This window comes from Notothenia rossii (genome assembly GCF_949606895.1).
Source record: "Notothenia rossii genome assembly, chromosome: 4".
In the NCBI taxonomy this organism is placed as follows: Eukaryota; Metazoa; Chordata; class Actinopteri; order Perciformes; family Nototheniidae; genus Notothenia; species Notothenia rossii.
This window is the reverse complement of record NC_136902.1, coordinates 36,653,218-36,671,938: the sequence shown is the minus strand read 5'-3', so window position 1 is coordinate 36,671,938 and position 18,721 is coordinate 36,653,218. Positions and strand designations below refer to the sequence as shown.

At 41.1% G+C, this 18,721-nt stretch overlaps 1 protein-coding gene across 2 annotated transcripts in view; it reads right to left on the bottom strand.

Moving 5' to 3' along the window:
• LOC307036266 (collagen alpha-1(XX) chain-like) overlaps positions 1–18,721 on the bottom strand; it is a 46,995-nt gene that overhangs the window by 3,153 nt on the left and 25,121 nt on the right. For both annotated transcript variants that reach the window (XM_079676414.1, XM_079676415.1), the window contains 29 exons: positions 18,502–18,660; positions 18,240–18,412; positions 17,492–17,621; positions 16,276–16,421; positions 15,109–15,238; positions 14,842–14,981; positions 14,408–14,534; positions 14,106–14,245; positions 13,875–14,007; positions 12,322–12,467; positions 12,059–12,188; positions 10,330–10,446; positions 10,067–10,213; positions 6,974–7,030; positions 6,096–6,134; positions 5,850–5,988; positions 4,391–4,533; positions 3,862–3,971; positions 2,957–3,115; positions 2,800–2,877; positions 1,996–2,082; positions 1,843–1,896; positions 1,226–1,321; positions 1,052–1,105; positions 895–948; positions 736–789; positions 478–549; positions 358–393; positions 185–251 (listed from right to left, as the gene is read on the bottom strand). In XM_079676414.1, the coding sequence (XP_079532540.1) occupies positions 185–251; positions 358–393; positions 478–549; positions 736–789; positions 895–948; positions 1,052–1,105; positions 1,226–1,321; positions 1,843–1,896; positions 1,996–2,082; positions 2,800–2,877; positions 2,957–3,115; positions 3,862–3,971; positions 4,391–4,533; positions 5,850–5,988; positions 6,096–6,134; positions 6,974–7,030; positions 10,067–10,213; positions 10,330–10,446; positions 12,059–12,188; positions 12,322–12,467; positions 13,875–14,007; positions 14,106–14,245; positions 14,408–14,534; positions 14,842–14,981; positions 15,109–15,238; positions 16,276–16,421; positions 17,492–17,621; positions 18,240–18,412; positions 18,502–18,660 (3,117 nt within the window). The remainder of the gene's footprint in view (positions 1–184; positions 252–357; positions 394–477; positions 550–735; positions 790–894; positions 949–1,051; positions 1,106–1,225; positions 1,322–1,842; positions 1,897–1,995; positions 2,083–2,799; positions 2,878–2,956; positions 3,116–3,861; positions 3,972–4,390; positions 4,534–5,849; positions 5,989–6,095; positions 6,135–6,973; positions 7,031–10,066; positions 10,214–10,329; positions 10,447–12,058; positions 12,189–12,321; positions 12,468–13,874; positions 14,008–14,105; positions 14,246–14,407; positions 14,535–14,841; positions 14,982–15,108; positions 15,239–16,275; positions 16,422–17,491; positions 17,622–18,239; positions 18,413–18,501; positions 18,661–18,721) is intronic.

Below are 18,721 nucleotides of genomic sequence, written 5' to 3'. Positions count from 1 at the left end.
CTTGTATTTTGTACATTTTCTTTCCAATATTTTTCAATGTTATGAAAGCAAAATAGTCCAAACTCTCATATTTGTCCAGTGCATGAAAAACAATGTGATTGCCTTTAGACTAGTGTCTTTCCCCTGAATATACAGATATCATCATTTGACACCTTTTTTGAATCCATGCAAACAGAGTACTTACTATGCACTAGCTGCTCACAGGCCTGTGTGACCAGTTGGAAGATCATGGCCATAGACTGAGTTTCTCCCTAGTAAACATCAGCAGATTCACAAGAAGAAGGTATTATTGTTATGTCTCTTTTATACATTCACTTTAGTGTGACAGTATTACGATGAAAATAAAGATGAACCCACCTTCTCTCCTCGCTCCCCTTTACCCCCTGGCAGACCCTGTAAAGCAAAAGATATGTAAGACATTATGAAATATATAAAGACAAATATGGCTCATGACATCATTTGTCCCTCTGGGCTTACCGAAGGGCCCACCAGTCCTGAGAGCCCCCTTTCACCCATCGGCCCTGGGTGTCCTGGCCTTCCTTGGAAACCCTGTAACATAGAATAAGATGGATGTGTAGAACAGACGGCGTTTCGGAGTCTGGTAATGCCTGATGTTGGCCTGTGGGTGTTGCTTGAGTAAAGCACAAAATGTGCCTGAAACGGAATTTGTCAATCATTCTCAAATATGGACCCTAAGTGGACAAGTCATGGCTCTAACATGTATTCCGATCTCACCCTTGGTCCAGTCAGGCCGGGTCCACCCATGTTTCCTTCAAGCCCCCGAATACCCTGTGAACACATTACAGAGACATGATGATAAATAAAGAGGGGGGGGCACAGTAACTGCCTTATGAAGGACTTCTGATATTACTGATTTGGGATTGAGAAGTTTACCAGAGGGCCGGGAACCCCCTGCTCCCCCTTTGAACCTTGAGGTCCTGGTAAACCCTGCAGAGAATGCAAAGAGCGCCATTAGAGGCAAATATATACTGTATATCTTTTTTTATAGACAACAAGATTTAAAGAATGTTCTATTCTATTTCAGTTTTACCTGGATCCCTGTTCTCCCAGGGTCTCCCTTTCCCCCTCTTGCACCAGGTGGACCCTAGAAAGGAAACAGAAGTACTTTTATACAATTTACAAGATCAAAGTCCAGCTTAGCAAGCTGCATACCATGAAGGACTACCATACACAATATGTACTTTATAATAAGAAAGTTACCCACCATTTTGCCCTGCACAGCAATGCCTCGGGGCCCTATGCTCCCCAGGGCTCCGAGACCTCCCTCAAATCCAGGCTTTCCTGCAGGACCCACCTCCCCCTGCAAACAGAAAATAACAATCAATTTGGAGCTAACTAAAACATAACAATGGATGTACTGTTAAACTTGAAGTCTGTACTTTATGTCCAGTCTGTTGGAAAATAAAATGTACTATTAATTTCTGACCATACAGGGAGAATAAAATAATTAATACATTTAGTTGAAGCTGCCGTGCAATCCCTGTGTAAAACTGAGCCTCTCAAATCAGAGACAGAGGATACAACACGTAAATTGTATCCACTGTCTCAGCTGCAAAGATTGAAATGATTACAGTATCTGCAGAAAAGGAAATAAAATGGAAAACCCCAGCTATAGACACACATAGAGTGGACGGGAATGATTGAAGATTTCTTTTACCGTGTTGCAATTTAGAGTCACTTGTGGGGTAAAAGAGACTTAAAAGAATGTTGGACAGGGTCCTATAGTATAGTATTTACGGCAACTTTACCTGCAATGGTCTAGGCTTTGAAGAGGGCCTGAAATTAAATCAAATTAAGCCTAAATTAATATTTTCAAGTCACCTTGTGACCTGGGTCGCCCTTTTCACCTTTCTCACCACGAGTACCTGGCTTTCCCTGTGGAAAAGAAAATAATCAAACTTCAACATGTTATCCAATAACTGCAGCACAAAAAAGTGACTGAGAAAATATTCCAGTCATCTCACGATGACATACAGTTGGTCCGGGGGAGCCGGGGGCTCCGGGGACGTCAGAGGAACAGGTACAGGTGTACGCCGGGGCCGGACAGCTCTCCTCATCTCTCTGACGCACACGCACATACACACACACACACACACACACACACACACACACACACACACACACACACACACACACACACACACACACACACACACACACACACACACACACACACACACACACACACACACACACACACACACACACACACACACACACACACACACACACACACACACACACACACACACACACACACACACACACACACACACACACAGAGAGACAGACACACACGTTAGGAAGACATTTAGACAGCCTGTGTGTATCTTTTACTCTTTTATAACAACTGAAAAAAGTGGTGAAATCAACATGATTGTGTGTAAGGGAAAACAAATGCATATTTGCCCTTCATAGTGTATATTTGATAGACAGTCTTCTGATATACATTTTCCACTGTCATTATGTATATATTTTACTTTAAAGTTCTGTGGAAAAACGTGTGTGTGTGTGTGTGCTTGCACACGCGGTAGTTTTAAAGTCCCCCATAAAGCTCAGATTATAACTCGAACCCTGGTCATTATCACATATCTATGAAACAGTTTTAGATACAATAGGTCAATTTTGTTCACAGTATAGGGTGCCAAGAACTGAGCCACATTATAAGAAGGCACTTAACTCAAGCAGCTCATTCATTCTTTTGTTAACAGCATCAACTCCTGGTATGCCTCTACCAAGTCAGAGGCGAACACAAGAAGGTAATTGAGAGAGACTGACCATTGCAGGCAGGTCACAGCAGGTGTCCTCGAAAGCCCACGTGGTGTTACAGACGATCTCAAAGGATTGCAGCTGGAACTGCAACAGGAAAGATCTGTTTATGGTGTCATTTATGATTTATTAGAAGCCTGAATTAGCTACATAGAATCAGAAGTACCGGAGCAGAGCCACTTTTGGGTCCTCGGGTCTTCACCAGTTTTCCCAGCATTTCAAAGCCGTCGGTGGGTAGGCTGCCTAGAGGGCGGGCCGGCCTCTCTCCCACACGCTGACAGTCCACAGACAGGGACACGCTCACCTGGCTGACAGTCAGGTGGATCTGCCAATCACAGGAGAAAGAGGACTGGTTACTCACAAGCAGGCACGCGCAGAGGAGGACCACATTAATAAAAGGGCTAGCTGGTGATTATTGTTATTTTCAAAAAAATATATGCTTGGGATAACTATATTGGGGATATTAAATGGTATGTATTTTAAATAAACCCATGTAGTTGGTTCAAACACTGCTACATGACAGTTAACTTATGATACATGCAATCAAATTAAGTATATTTCGCTAAACTCTTCTCACATGGTAACTAGCCCTCTGACTTTCTCTCTGGCCTCCATTTTTCACACCTTCACAATAATGGATCAGGCCAAATGCTTCAGTATTGACAGGCAATTAGAAGATGCTGGTATTGTACGGCTAAGATACTACTATGTTCCAAATAATTTGTTTAATATAATTCACATATCATATAATGCTGCTACATACAGGCAGACAATTATAATAAGCAACACATAAGCTTTAGATAGGGTGTAGTATTAGGCACATTGATTTGTGAAGAAAATGGAAAAAGGGCTCTTCTCTAATTGAAGGGCAAAAGGGCAGGTGCTCGAACCCCCTTTGAGGTTTATCTGTGCATGTGCCTGCTCACATAAAAAATGATATGAAACCCACATTATTTATAGGGCAAAGTAGTCAGATTTACTAGGCTGGATTACAATGGATTTTCACATTTTGGTTAACGATAGTGAGTCTTTTATTGTCCTCCCCACCCTGCTCAGTGTCTTCTATCTCACCTTGTGAAAACTGCCATAGAACAGTCTGTGGACCTGCCGCTGGTCAAAGGTCAGCTCCTGCACCTCTCCCCTGTAGTCCAGGCTGAAGTATACCAGGTGCTTAGTTGTAGCTGTGGAAAGCAAAACATTTGAGAAGATTTTTATTCCAGCTAAATGTCCTACATCTCCCGATTTTCAAATGACCCAACAGCCCAAAAGATATTCAGCATATGTTTACATTTAACAAAGAAAAGCAGCAAAGCCATACAAATTATAGTTTCATTTTTCCAAATGATAACTAATCGATTGATCCTTTAATAGCTATAGTTCAAAATAAAACAATAAAAATATGTTGTTAGTAAATACTCTTTAATTTAGTTTTGGAAATATGTTTTGTAATTACAATCAAAAAGGCCGGTCTCTAGAAAATGTCAATATGTGTCTTGGAGGTTAATTTAGCGAGTTGGTCTAGAGGCCCTGATGACATAATATGGGACTAAAGGGATGAGGAAGCTTCTTGCGGTTTTGGAGATGCAGAAAGGTAACTCACGGTCGAGCACCAATCCCATCTTTGGCTGGAAGTCGTTGTCAGTGAGCTGCCAGAGGGCGAAGGGCTCTCTGGGAGTTTCCTGCAGCACGCGGAAGGCGATGCTGATGGTGTGTTCTGGAGACAAACCTGCAGGGTGGATAAACCTGCAAGGGGACAGGAAATAAATATCAAACATGTTCTTTAAAGACACAGAAAACATGTTTGCAACTGTACTGCTGCACAATGATAGAAAGGTGTCTTCTCCCATTCAAATGAGTCAGAATAACTTCATATGCTGACAGGAGGTGCAGCATAACGGAAATGCATTAACCTGCTCAGAACATTTTATTTTAACGTGTCTGCATTCTCTGTGAAAGGTTATACAAACTTATAGAGAAGAAGCCACATACAGTTTATGTATAGGATTGTTTAGAGACAAGGTTAATCAGTATTCATATCTATTAGTAAAAAAAAAAAAAAATCAATTGCACTTTAGTGTACTTGATGTTACCAGTCGGGCTTTTATGCTTTGCAATGTGTATGTTTTTTTGGTTTTTATTGGCATGTCCTGTTTTGTGGGCTTCTATGTTGCATGTTTTTAAGGATTTTTTTAAATATTGTAATTTGTTTAAAGGGTCACTTAAAAATATTTCCATGGGCTACAGATAAAAAGTAGCCTCTTTGCTAACTCTGACGCATTTCAAGCATTGTGTATTAATGTGCACTGTTAAAGGTGGGGTAGGTAAGTTTGAGAAACCGGCTCGAGATACACTTTTTGTTACATTCCATGGAATGCTCTTAACATCCTGATAGCAATGAATATCTTAAGTGCTTTGACAAAAAATCCACACAAAAACGTCATCTGTGGAAGCCGTAGTACTGTAAAAAGCACGACCAATCATCTGAGCCGGCCCGGCTAAAATAACTGGATGGCCTACCTGCCTGTCAGCTTTCCATCTGTGCACAAACTTATCTCGTGCCCTCATTGGTCATGTGCGGGTTCGTGTGTGTTGGATGAGGGGCTCTGTAAGGAAGTGGCAGATTTTTTCCGGTTGTGTATTTTCAAATTCTAGCGCACTCGAGCTGGCTTCTCCAAAATTACCTACCCCACCTTTAAATGAACGAATCAAAATATAAATAAATAATACAAAATAAACAAAATCACTGGATCATGTTTTCTCAGGGAAGCCAGTGAACCCCCTTTCTCCTATTAAATTCAACTAGCTACCTTAACCACAAGTCAAGACAGCTTAAGCATGTATTCTAAACAGACCAATCTCCAGAAAAACCTCAAGTAAAACCAGATCTTGTAAATAAAAACGCCATTAAAACGTCTAATTACAAAAGATGCGGTCACGCAGGAGCAAATGCATCTTTGGAGCATGATCAGCAGCGAGGATTGAGCCAAGGACGACTTTGAAGCCAGGTTTACACAGCAAACATAAGAAGAGAAGAAAAGCAGTGAGAGAGATGATCTCACTTGGTGTTCTGTGTCAACTGGATGTCTCTGAACACAGTGTAGGCAGGGAGGGTGTTGAAGACAAAAGGCTCGGCAGCTACACCCTCCACAGAGGAGTGAGCTGTCCGAGTCAGACCGAAGGCTTCCATCATGTCGAATCCTAAACAAACAAACACGGAACATCAAATAAAATGAGATTTATCTTTAAGACAAAACCTGATGATTGATTGATTTGAAAAAAGCCTCTTAGTCTGTAGCTTGTCTCACCTTTAACAATGCTGTTTCTGATGGTGACTTCAGGGCAGACTGTAACACAGCAGGAATCAATATGAACAAAGCAGCGAAGTTGAGGGGATATATTGCATTTATCATCATGAAAAAAATACGACCTGTATACCTGAAGCCTCAAACTGAACGTGGGCTACAGGTATACTGGAACAGATTTTCAATTTGATCAGATTAATAAATAACTTTCTTCGCAAATTGACGTGACCTACTGAACGAGTGCATCACAATATGTAGCTGAGTAGAAAGCAATGAGGAACTGAGTATCCCAGATAAACACTGTTACCTAAGATTGGAATGTGTTATTGATGGTTTATCGCCCTTCAGTGGAATCATTCTGTAATAATAAGAAGGTGATTTGATAGTCTGATTGACATTAGTGGGGTCTAAATTGATAACAAGCTAATTGCTTTCAAACAAACAAGTCCCCATTCCTATTATGAAATGATATCACCAAAACCAGTTGTTACACTATCTGTCATTGTATTCATGGCTAGACTCTAGAGCAGTGGTTACCAGTGGTTCCCAACCTGGGGGGCGGAAAAAAAAAAAAAAGTCCAAATATGATATTTGGCCTCAAATAATCTGAGGCCTGGCGCCCCCCCTGCGATATTTGGCGCCCCCCCCCCCCCCCCCCAACGGGGGCATCACTAGAGGATGAAAGAAAAAGTCAAACTAATAAAGTTTAGATGTTGCTGGATTCATCTAAGTACTCTCTGGGGATTACTAGGTTCAGAAATATAGTCTGCTCAATTTGAACTAAAATGACTCCCTAAAAGGATTTAAAAAAAAAAGAAATAAATGTAGTAATCACACTAATTCCTACAGAAGAATGTAAATGTAATGTGATCATGAGTCACCTTCGTTGTGTATGGGGTACATCCGGCGGTGGATGGGAAGTCTGGCAGGAGCTGTGGCTGTAAAAGGAGCGTAAGAACAATAATGAGACATTAAACTAAATATATATATTTAAGCATCATGTATCAATCTACACATTCATTTCTATCACAACTACTACTGAGTGATGTTTATTACATTTAGTAGAGAAGCAGACTACAAGATACACATACATTTTATCTTTATTTGTTTAACTCTTGTAGATCAGGGAAATAAACATTCCTGTGTGCAGTTAGTATACAGCAGGGGTGTCAAACTCAATTTAATCGCGGGCCACATTATGGCTGCACTCAAAGGGCCGGTTGTAACTTTAAGACTTTATAGAAATACATATATAAATATATATATAAAATAATGTATTATATGTAATGCTGTCAAAATTATCGCGTTAACGGCGGTAATTAATTTTTTGACTTAATTGCGTTAAAATATTTAACGCATGCGCAGAATGGCCCGCCCCATACATCCCACCAGTGGCAGCGCCAGGCTATGGCTGGGCTACAGCCATACCAAGACATGGCTTAGCCCCATCTTGAAAAATGATGTTAAAGTTAGCAAAATAAAGTCCGCCAACTCGCGCGGAGTAAATTGCACAGACAGCAGTTAGTAAGATTGATTTCAGTAGCCACTTGTCTGGAAATACCGAAGGCTAGAAACGGTTTTGAAAACGTTTGTCACGTAGTGATCGTCTTCTCAATAGAACATCTTTGATAATGTCTTCTAGCCAATCAGAATCACGATAACGGCGTGGTGTTGTTGCAGGAAGTCCCGACGGAGAATACTTTTGCTGTAGTACATCTCTATACATCGATACAACATTACGTGTTGATAGAAATCAACACGTAAAGAAATAAGACCCCACGGTTTGATGATTGATAGGTGTGTGGGCTGTCTTTCATTTTGACACACAGAACAATGTTATAATAAACATACATACATACTGTATGTTAAATGGATATATATCCGCCTTCTTTCATTTATCTTTCCATTCCCACAACAATATACATAAAGAAATGGCATATTTTGGACATAGTTCGAATGGTGATTAATCATGATTAATTAATTTTTAAGCTGTGATTCATCTGATTAAAAATTGTAATCGTTTGACAGCCCTAATTATATGACATTATTGCCTCTGCATTGGATTATTATCAGATAGGGTAATAACTTCATAATTAACTACATCTGAAAGCAGAATTCTGTGGCAAATAATTGCAAGTATCTTCAGTGAAAATGTCACAAAATGATTTAAAAAGAAAAGCCACATTCTGGAAAAAAAGTTTTAAAAAATAAAAAAAAAGACATTTAAAAGAAAAAACATATTCTGAGAAAAAAGTTGAGATGCATCGTGGGACATGTAGTTTATGGGCAACGTGCTTCTGTAAATCATCATGTAACCATATAATAAACATATAATATTATTTGCAAGCTCTTCAAAAAATGAAGTCACGGGCCAGATTTGGGCTTGCCGCATTCACACCGCAGGACTTTCCCTGGTACTTTGGTTCTTTAGTTCCGTTAGTACCAATAATGTCGCGTTCACACCGCCGGGACTACTCAGGACCGGGAGCTCTTTTAGCCATTTTCAGTCCCTGCTAGAGAGGTGGTACGAACCTGGTGATAAAAGAGTGCCAATTTCTATTCTATTTCTATTGGCTGGGCGAATTGCAAACCATGCCCCGTTAGACTCTGAATTTTTTTTGTTAGGCAGCCATTTCTTTCCTCGCTACAAAACCACATCCACACCTGAGCGAGTAGTTTTTTTGTACTTTACAGCAGTTATGACCACACTTACTACAACACCGGAGCGGTGGAATGAGGAGGAAGTGTCGGCGCTTCTGGCAATTTACTCTGAGGACGGGATGCAGCAGCTTCTACAGAAAGCAGTTCCCAACTCCAAATGTTTTGAGGGATGTTCGCAAAAGCTACTTGAGCGGCGTGATGCCGTTATTGTTATGTCTTGACTGTGCAATAAAACAAACAAACTGGCGAAGCTTTAATTATTGTGTCCCACCCAACATTTGCAGAATAGAAGAATGTGAGAGCAGACAGGTGTCGGTGGTTGAATTTATCTACAATGTTGCAACCTTGTGCAGCAATGGCAGGGGCAGAAACACAAGTCTTACACACATAACCACAAGTAATTTATCATGTCATTTGTTTTAGATAAATAAGGGAAAAACACCAAACAACGGTTAATGTCCTTTTCCAAGATCAGCCTGAGGGGGTAATATATAATAAATACATAAAGATAAAGTCCATTGTTATAATGGGGTATTTTATTTGTAAATTACCCTTATAACCCAGCCTCATGGTGCACATGATTCTTTGCTTGGACATTTTGTTGGTTTGAGTCATTTGAGCTCGGATTCTAGTAGAGACATAAAGTAACACGTATCTTATGAAGATATGAACTTCATCTTGGTGAAGTTGATGCTGAATTCACTATTTAGTAGATAATCATGTGACACTTTATCTTTGCACTACGGTCTGTCTGCTGAGCCTACCTATTATATATATATATATATATATATATATATATATATATATATATATCATGTACAGCGGGTGGGCTTTATACACCCTCCCCCGTGTAGTTCTTCTTCTCTCGTTTTTTTTTGTACTCGCCGTGAAGTGGTTTTGCGGCCTGCCAGTAAACCCAGAGAAGAAGAAGACGAAGTGACATCAGCGTAATCTTGCCTCAGGGAAAGCACTGCGGTGTGAATGCGATTGGCACTAGCCCCCTGGCGGATTCAGTGCCGTGGTACTTTAGTGCCGGCACTAAAGTACGGCAAGTCCTGCGGTGTGAAAGCGGCTCTTGAGTTTGACACCCCGTGGTATACAGGACCTTTATTAGATTTGTATTATGAACTGTTATTTAAATAGTTTAAATTCTGATAATGACAGACTATTTGGTATTTAAGATCAGGACTAATGAGTTTAAATTGTTAAACTATCCAAGACATCCAAGAAACCTAAAAAAAAAGAGGCACAAGGGTTAATGAGGGGAACTAACTACATCATGTAAAGTAGTGTCAGTGTTCCTGCGCTCAGACCTGTTGGGTGGAGGATGGAGACAGCAGCGCCCTCTGCTGAGCCGAGCAGTGAGTGCACGCTGATGCGATAGAGAGTCTCTGGTTCCAGATCAGTGAAGCAGTGACTGCTGCTGGACTCTGCCACAGCCTCCTCCTTTGTTTGCTTGTCTATACAAAATGCACACAAAGAAGTGACATACACACAACAATGTGTACATTAGCAGAGGTTAATGAGGTTTCTGAGCCACTAGTTGTCACCTACTTTAGATCTTACATATGATTACCTTTGACAGACTGGATGACAATACGGTATCCATCCACAGCAGACACAGGTCTCCAGGACACACAGATACTGGACTGGTCTGAGCGCACCACACTGACACTGCTGACCCGCAGACTGGCTGCATGCAGAGACAGACAGAGGGCAGATAAATAGGAAGCCGTACAGAACACCCAGACATTAACAACCTCATTCAATATGTGATTGCAGTGGTGGAAGTCTTATTCCTATAGGACTACGTAAGTAATATTCTCGAAGAAGAGGTCTGTTTAAAAGTGGTAAGGTTACAGACACATTACTATAAACACTTTATTGATTACAGAGTTTTGGATCGATCTGTTTACAACCTTGATGATTTCCATTTCTTGATGTGGATGTTTTGAGTGTATGAGGACAGACTTTGTTCAATAAAGTTGTTGACATTTTAGCAGTCATCCGTCTTATTCAGGGAACATTTTATGCATGACATGCTCTAATTATTCTGACTTCTTTTACTTAGGATAAAAATGATATGCCGTGCAGCTTTATAAACACCAGCCCTGATCTTTGAGAAAATAAATATCAACATCCTTATTTTCTGTACCTTCTCTGTAAGCTAACTAGACTGTGCAATAATTATGATCAATTATGAAATATTAACAACATTTATTTATTTTTTACTGTAACAATCAAGATTCTTAAAAAAAAAAATCCTATACTGAAGAGCAGCACCAGCGCTCAAAGAGCTTTTACGCACCGCCTACACTGTGTTTATACCTTAATTCGAACACACACACACACACACACACACACACACACACACACACACACACACACACACACATACACATACACATACACACACACACACACACACACACACACACACACACACACACACACACACACACACACACACACACATCGAACAGCCCGTTTACTCACTCTTTTAATAGTTTTATGAAGGAGATGTCCAGTTACCAAGGCGCATGATGGGCGGACCGGGGGGGGCTAGTGAACTGTCAACTGGGGGGAGGTTCGCTGCGTGGAAACGGTGGACCTAGTGGCCCGATCGGAGTGGGCCAACCGGCCCATACCGATGGCCAGTCCGCCACTGGCTGTGTGTGTGTTCTGAGTGCTTGTTTCCCTTTAAAACAGCTGCGGGCAGCAGGTTCTCTGAGAGTCACGGACATTAATTCATAGATCAAAGCAGACTGGTTTACAGACTCTCCTGTTTTGCCAATCCGGTGCTTAAACAAATAGCTCTACACCTCTGGCCGAAATGTCCTTAAAATTAAGTCTGAGTTCGAAATATATCTCAAATAATGTATGCGCTGTCATTTCCCCACATAAACATAACAGTCTGCAATGAAATGGTTTTCTCCTGTGTGCTCCACTTCCTCCTTGGCGCACCGGTAACTTTCTCAAAAAAATAAAAAAATGAAGTCGGGATAACGGGTTAGTTTCTCGTGCGCACAATATACTTTCTCGTGCGCACGAGATACTAACCCGTTATCCCGACTTTATTTTTTCTCTCTCTCTTTTTTGTTTCATGTCCCTTATAGGGGCTCCGTATATACTTGGTCAATGTTCCTTAATCTTGACCTACCTTAAATATAATGTTCTTCTACATAACCATACCAGGGTTATACCATTTCACATATAATATACCACAAGTTATGATGAGGTCACACAAGTGTTCCAGCAGCTCAGTTTTCAGAGTGCTCTGTGTAGAGTTCAGTGTGTTGACTCACTGGTTTTGCCCTGAGCTGAGCCGCTGCCTCCTTCTCTGTTGCGGTACTCTGCAGTGGCCAGGATGCTGTAACGTGTGTCTGGCTGTAACGACTTGAGCACCACCCGTTTCTCATCACCTGGGACCAACACCTGTAGAAAATCAACACACCTTTCAAAGTCAAGCTTTCAAAGTAAACGTTGACAAAGTTAATTTGCAGTTTGAGGAATTCTCTGTGACCCCTGAGCTCTGTAATTAACTCTGCAGCAGCTACAGAACACTCACAGTGCTGTCCTGGCTCTCAGGTGCAGTCAGTGCGGTGTAAGTTACACGGTACTGCAGGACGTGAGCGTTGGGAGGCACCCAGCTCACCACCATGCTGACTGCTGTCTCCTCGGTCACTGAGATGCTGGACGGACCTCCACCAGACACTGCAGGAAAAATACGAAGAGATAATAATACTCAATACAAGGACATCTTTATTGATGACAGAAGACAAAATGCCAAGATAAAGTCATAATAGTTTACTTAAGCCCTCCAATATTAGAATAATAAGAATCTTTTTTTCTCAAAAACAAATCCTAAAGAAAGATGTGAAAACTTGGGATCGGCTACAAATTAATATCTAAGTGTTGGGATGTGCCAGTGAGCACTGTTACATAATTCGTGAGGAAACAGCAATAGATCATAGCACATAAGTAGTGTGGGGATACTTTCCTTAGCAGGGGACTGGGTATCTTGTTGTCCAAGCATGGATATAATAAGTTACAGGTATCAGTTTCAGTGCAATCTTAACAATCCATCTAGATTTTTGTCAGATAATAAATAATAGTAATAACAGCACAGCAAACACAGTGAAAATAGACCTTTGCATTTAACCCATCCTAGTACTGTAAGCAGTAGGCAGATATTGTAGAGTGCTCTGGGAGGAGAAGGGGGGTCCGGTGTCTTGCTCAAGGGCACCACAGTAGTGTCCAGAAGGTGACCTGGGACCTCTCCAAACCTCTCCACACTCCCTAATTTTGGTCATTTCGGGGACTTGTAATTTTGGCCACCTTCCAGTTACCAAACCAAGTCCCTACAGACTGAGCTACTGCCACCTGAATTGTAAGCATACACAAGTAAATCCTATCAAAGCTGTGCAGGAATAAAGCCTGTATGGGAAAGTGGCTGAAAAGAAGCAATTCATCCTAAACAAACATATGTCGCGAGAAAGCCATTTTGGCCAAAATCTTAGGAGCTATGGGTGGCCAAACCTAACACTGCCAACGCCTCAACAGACTGTAGCGATTATTTCCTTCCTTAGCAAGGGACTGGGTATCTTGTTATAATTGAAGGAAGCATAGATAGAATAAAATACATGCATACATTTCAGTGCGATTTTTACAATCTATCTAGATTTTTGTGAGATAAATACTTGATACATAATAATTTGACCCAACCGAAAATATACAGCTGTCGGGAGAGGTATGCGCACACACACACACACACACACACACACACACACACACACACACACACACACACACACACACACACACACACACACACACACACACACACACACACACACACACACACACACACACACACACACACACACACACACACACACACACACACACACACACACACACACACACACACACACACACACACACACACACACACACACACACACACACACACACACACACACACACACACACACAGGTGATTACAGAGCAGACTTCACACTCAGAATCCGATGTTTCTTTTTTAAAGCACATGCAACTCTCCTGTGCTGCTTGTAGTGTTCATTTGAATTTGTGAGGGGTGTAAATGAATGTGTGACTCACATGTGCTGTAGCGTATGGCCACTGCTTCACTCTGAGCTCCATCTCCATAGAGTGCAGACAGAGAGATTTGATATTCCTTATCGTCCTCCACCCCCTCCAGGATCGCCCCTTCACTCTCACCACTCACCCTCAGCTAAACAGACAGGGGGGAAAGAGCAATATTTACATTAACATCATACAGTAATCATTATAACACAATATACAGTCCACCTTTTCTTAATCCACCCCCACCTGTCTCAGGTCTCCTCCACTGAGGGAGATCCACTTGATGAGGTAAGAGACGACATCATCAGCCCCAGCCTGCCAGCGCACAGTGATGTCACTGTCGGAGAAATTAGTCACCCTGAGGTCTGATGGGGAAGGCACCTTCACTAGGAGAGAAGGAAAATGTGTCAGGAGAGGGAAAAAAGAGACTTTAGACCGATTTATTTTTAATTCACATTTAATTCAATATATCTTCTCTCTGCTGTGATGTTACACAAGTCTTTGACATATCATAGAAGAAATAGGATGATGGTGTGCGTGTGTCTTACGTGTGGTGACGTTACTGGTGAGTGCTGCAGACAGGCCTTGTGGGTAGTTAGACTGGACTGAAACCAGATATCTGGACAGAGAGGAGAGGTTCTGCACCACCACTGAGTTCAGTCCTGTTACCTCCACCTGGAAAGAGATTCATGGTTTAATTATACTCATTTTCAGGTTCATATTTGTATTTTGTTTGTTATGATACAAAGCAGTTTAACAGGGATGCATGAAAGAAATGTAATTAAATATATCGTTGTCACAGCCTGCACTACATCTGGCTGATATAATAGATCACTGTTATATTTTCGATTTTCCAAAACCAGATAAGAGTCACTCAAAATAAATTTAGTATGTATCTCTGGTTTAGAAAAAAAAGATCTGAGTTCTGGGGATGGTTTTGGGGACAAAAGTCTTGAAATTGAACACCAGTGTTGGAAGTTACCTGCTTAATGTCACTGCCGTGGTTGGTGCTGTATGTGATTCTGTGGCTGGGGACGTCCCCTGCTCCAGGCACCCAGCTCACCTTCAGCATACTGTGGGTGACCATCGGGAACTCAACACTCATTGGCGGTGGGAGGGGGACTGCAGGGATGGACAGTAAAATAAAAAGGGAAGCATGGAGAAGATGAAGGGGTTCAAAGACAAATTTGTGAGTGCACTGAAGAGATGAAATAACGTGAACAATGATGGATGTTTGGTAATGTCTCACATGTGGCGGCAACAGCAGTGACAGGATCGCTGGGATCGTCCTCATACAGAGCGTAAAGAGTGACAGAGTAGTCTGTGGCCGGAAGTAGCCCCGTCAGCTCCACCGCCGTCTGCTCTGCACTGAATTTTTCCTGCAGAAATACACAAACACAATGCAAACGTCAAGTTAGTGCTTTGTTAATAGGTTTACCGGTTATGAGTAAATGCACGCTTTCTTCTATAGGGTGATACGGTTGGCAGGTGTAGTTCTGTAAAAAGAAAATATTTGCAACATGAAACTGCTCAAAAGAAGAGTGCTAGATACATTTATCCCTATATTTCAACTATCTGCAACTTACACTAAAATCCTCAAGGTAATGGGGTAAGGGGAAAATATGCATATCTGAATTTTGGGTGAAAATGTCCTTTAAACATTGTACATAAAGTATTTAACTTATTCTTTAATTTGTTTAAATTCAGGTGTTTTCATCCTGACTTAGTGAAAGCCATTTGTGACTAAAGTCAAAAAGAGAAAAGAAACGATGACACAGCTATGTGCAGGTGCTTGATGTGAGTGATCAATAACACAGATTACAAACAGTGTTGGAGCTACCTATATATTGATATATATATTATTTATAGTATTTATTTTCTTGCTGCTTTTGTTAATAGTTATTGTTCATGTATAATGACTTAGTTTCATTATTTTTGTTTATTTAAATAAGTCTTTATGCTTTTGTTTTGAAGGCAATGTTGGGCACCTGGTGATCATGTATATATTGGAGACAGGTGGTTTTCCCTTTCAGATCTTTCCCTGCGTAAGGTTCGCTATCTGGTGCCTCGCCAGCAGTTTTACTTTGACTTCATTTTCAGTTTTATTTCTTGGATTTTCGACGCACACATAAGTCTGCCTAGTTATTTAAACTTTGCAATGACTATAATATCTGTAACATTTGTGTAATTTCAGACTTTAATATGGGGCAAAGTAGAAGTTAACATACCAATTAAAAACTTTATTGGGCTTTCTTGCTCCTCTTTGATTGATCATTATGTTTTGTCTTTACTGTCTGCTGATAACCGACAATTACAAATCACATGTGTGTTCCATGTATAAAACAACATAAAGGCCTTTCATTGTCCTCCATACACACACACTCAGCACAGAGAGAAAGAGAGATCCAGTGCTCACCTCCTTGGCGTCGTCAGGCTCTCCGTGGCTGAGTGCAGAGTACAGGATCATGTACTGTGTGGCCCCGGGCGCTGCACCCCAGCTCACCTGCAGGGTGCTGTAAGAGGAAGGAGTCACCTCCAGGTTGGCAGGCGTGGCCAGGGGCACTGAGTGAGGGGAGACAGAGAGAGGAAGAGAAAATAGAGGGTGACCAGTTGTCAGAAGGGGTTTGTAAACATGGTTTTACAAACGTGTAACCGATGATGGGCATTTAAAAAAGGCTCATTAGACACCTTGTGTATTCATGTTTCCTGTGTTTGACCACCTACTTAATACTAACAACACTGATTACACTGCTTTTGGGCCCAATACAATGAGATATTACACCTTTATTGTATAGTTCTCTGTGGTCCTTCATAAGACGTTTTGGCAGCAAGGACAAAAAGATTATACTGACGATTTTTAGCCAACACCAATATTTGAGTTCTGTGCATTCCTCTGAATAATGAGGTTTCGTACCGTCACTCAAAATCATTCTTTAAATGTTGTTCTTCTCAATTAACCCATACTCAACTCTGGAAACTCCAGGTGTGCAATTCTGTGTCTTAAAAATACAATATGGTGACATTTTATTTGTATTGACCTTTCATAAAATGCCATAGTGTTACGCTCCCTATACGCTCCCTTGACAATAAAAGTATTTGATGTTTAGCCCTCTGTCGCAGGCTAAGTAATGTTGGAGGATATCATCTTTGTAATGCTCGTCAGAGAGCACGCTTTTTTACTAGAACACATTTATCAATATCCCCTTTGTAGTGTTACGGTGGCAGGTAGCAGAATTAGGAAAGTGACGTTGAAAAATGTGATTCACATAGATTATTTGCATTTAAAGTGAAAGACATTAAAGTGTAACTTTTAAAGAAGGATTTGGGTGTCAAGCCCTGCTTCCATCAATATACTATGCAAAACAATATATTGATGGGCTATTCACAAACAGGTCAAACTCGAACTACAGCCAACATTGTATAATATTATAGGGGTTATCGAAATAGAATGTGATGCTGTTTATTCAGATAGAAATGCAGCATATAATCCAAATAGAAAAACATAACTTACTGTAGAAACATTCAAGTTTCATATCAGTATTAACTGGGATAATGCAAAAACAACTGCCACACTTACAAACAAACAGATGGATCCCTTAAAATAGAATGTTTAGCAGTATTGTCAGTCTTACATGTGGTGACGGTTCCTCTGAGAGCCAGGCCAACATTGTTTTCATACACAGGGAAGATAGACACATGGTACAGTGTCTGAGAGGAGAGGCCTTCCAGCAGCACTGTGGACTCTGAGCCGCCCAATACCACCTGTGGACAAACATCCCCTACAGTCAGACACAAAAAATGCACAAAACACTGGACAATTTAATATTCTGTACAAATATTTTACTTTATATGAAAACACTATCTTCTCATCCCGTTTTACCATCACAATTATTCAATGAAATCGCCACATTTCCAACGGAATTAGATTATGATGTCAACGATGTGGCTACTGGAATTGGCGGTTATACGTTGTTGTTTATATAACTGTTATGTCTCGTAATGTAATGTGGCAATATAAAGTATGGTTGTATTTTGACCATAGACTTTAATTGGTATGTGGACTACAAGTTAAAAGCCTCAAATGAGTTACACAAGTAGATGGCACAAAGTGCAACCACCACGGCAGCTTGTCAATCAGCCTTTGTACATCTTTGTATATTTTATATTAACTATAATTGACAAACTAAACATTGTGTCTTGAGATTGAGACACAAAACTTGAAAATGTTTTCTGAAAAAATAAATCAAGTAAGAAATAGGGTAATTTTCTCATACAATTGGACTTTTGACACCATTGGAGTTGCCTGCTGGCCATTAGAGGGAATGAGAGTTAAACATTGGCTTCTCTTTTCAGCGCAAGAGGTTGCCGCTTGGTTCTGACCTCCTGTGGACTCTGGCCCTCAGCGCTGTGGTAGACCACTCTGAACTGTTGGACAGCTTCAGCAGGATTGGTCCAGTGAAGCTGCACTTCTCTGGAGCCCAGCTGAGAGAAGCGGAGATCAGAAGGACTTGGGTAGGAGAGGGCTGGGTCTACTGTGGGCCCAGGCTCCATTCCTGAAATTACAGCAGCAAGGAAATGACCATGTTGAATACAGTAAGGTTTGAGTAGGACGAAAGGCTGATTAGCCAGATAGATGTGTTACGTTTTGAGATGCCGCGGTCCTCTATCCTCCTACACAGGATGTGGACCAGTCGTGACACTAGTTTGCTGAGCAGTGGAAAGTCATTGACATTGTAGACGTTTAGATCCACGGGCTCCGACGCTACTTGTCTCAACTCGGCCTCATCCGCATTTTTTACACCTGAATTACACAAATACAAAAGCATTATAGAGATTAGCAGCAGCAGCAGCCCTCTACTTGC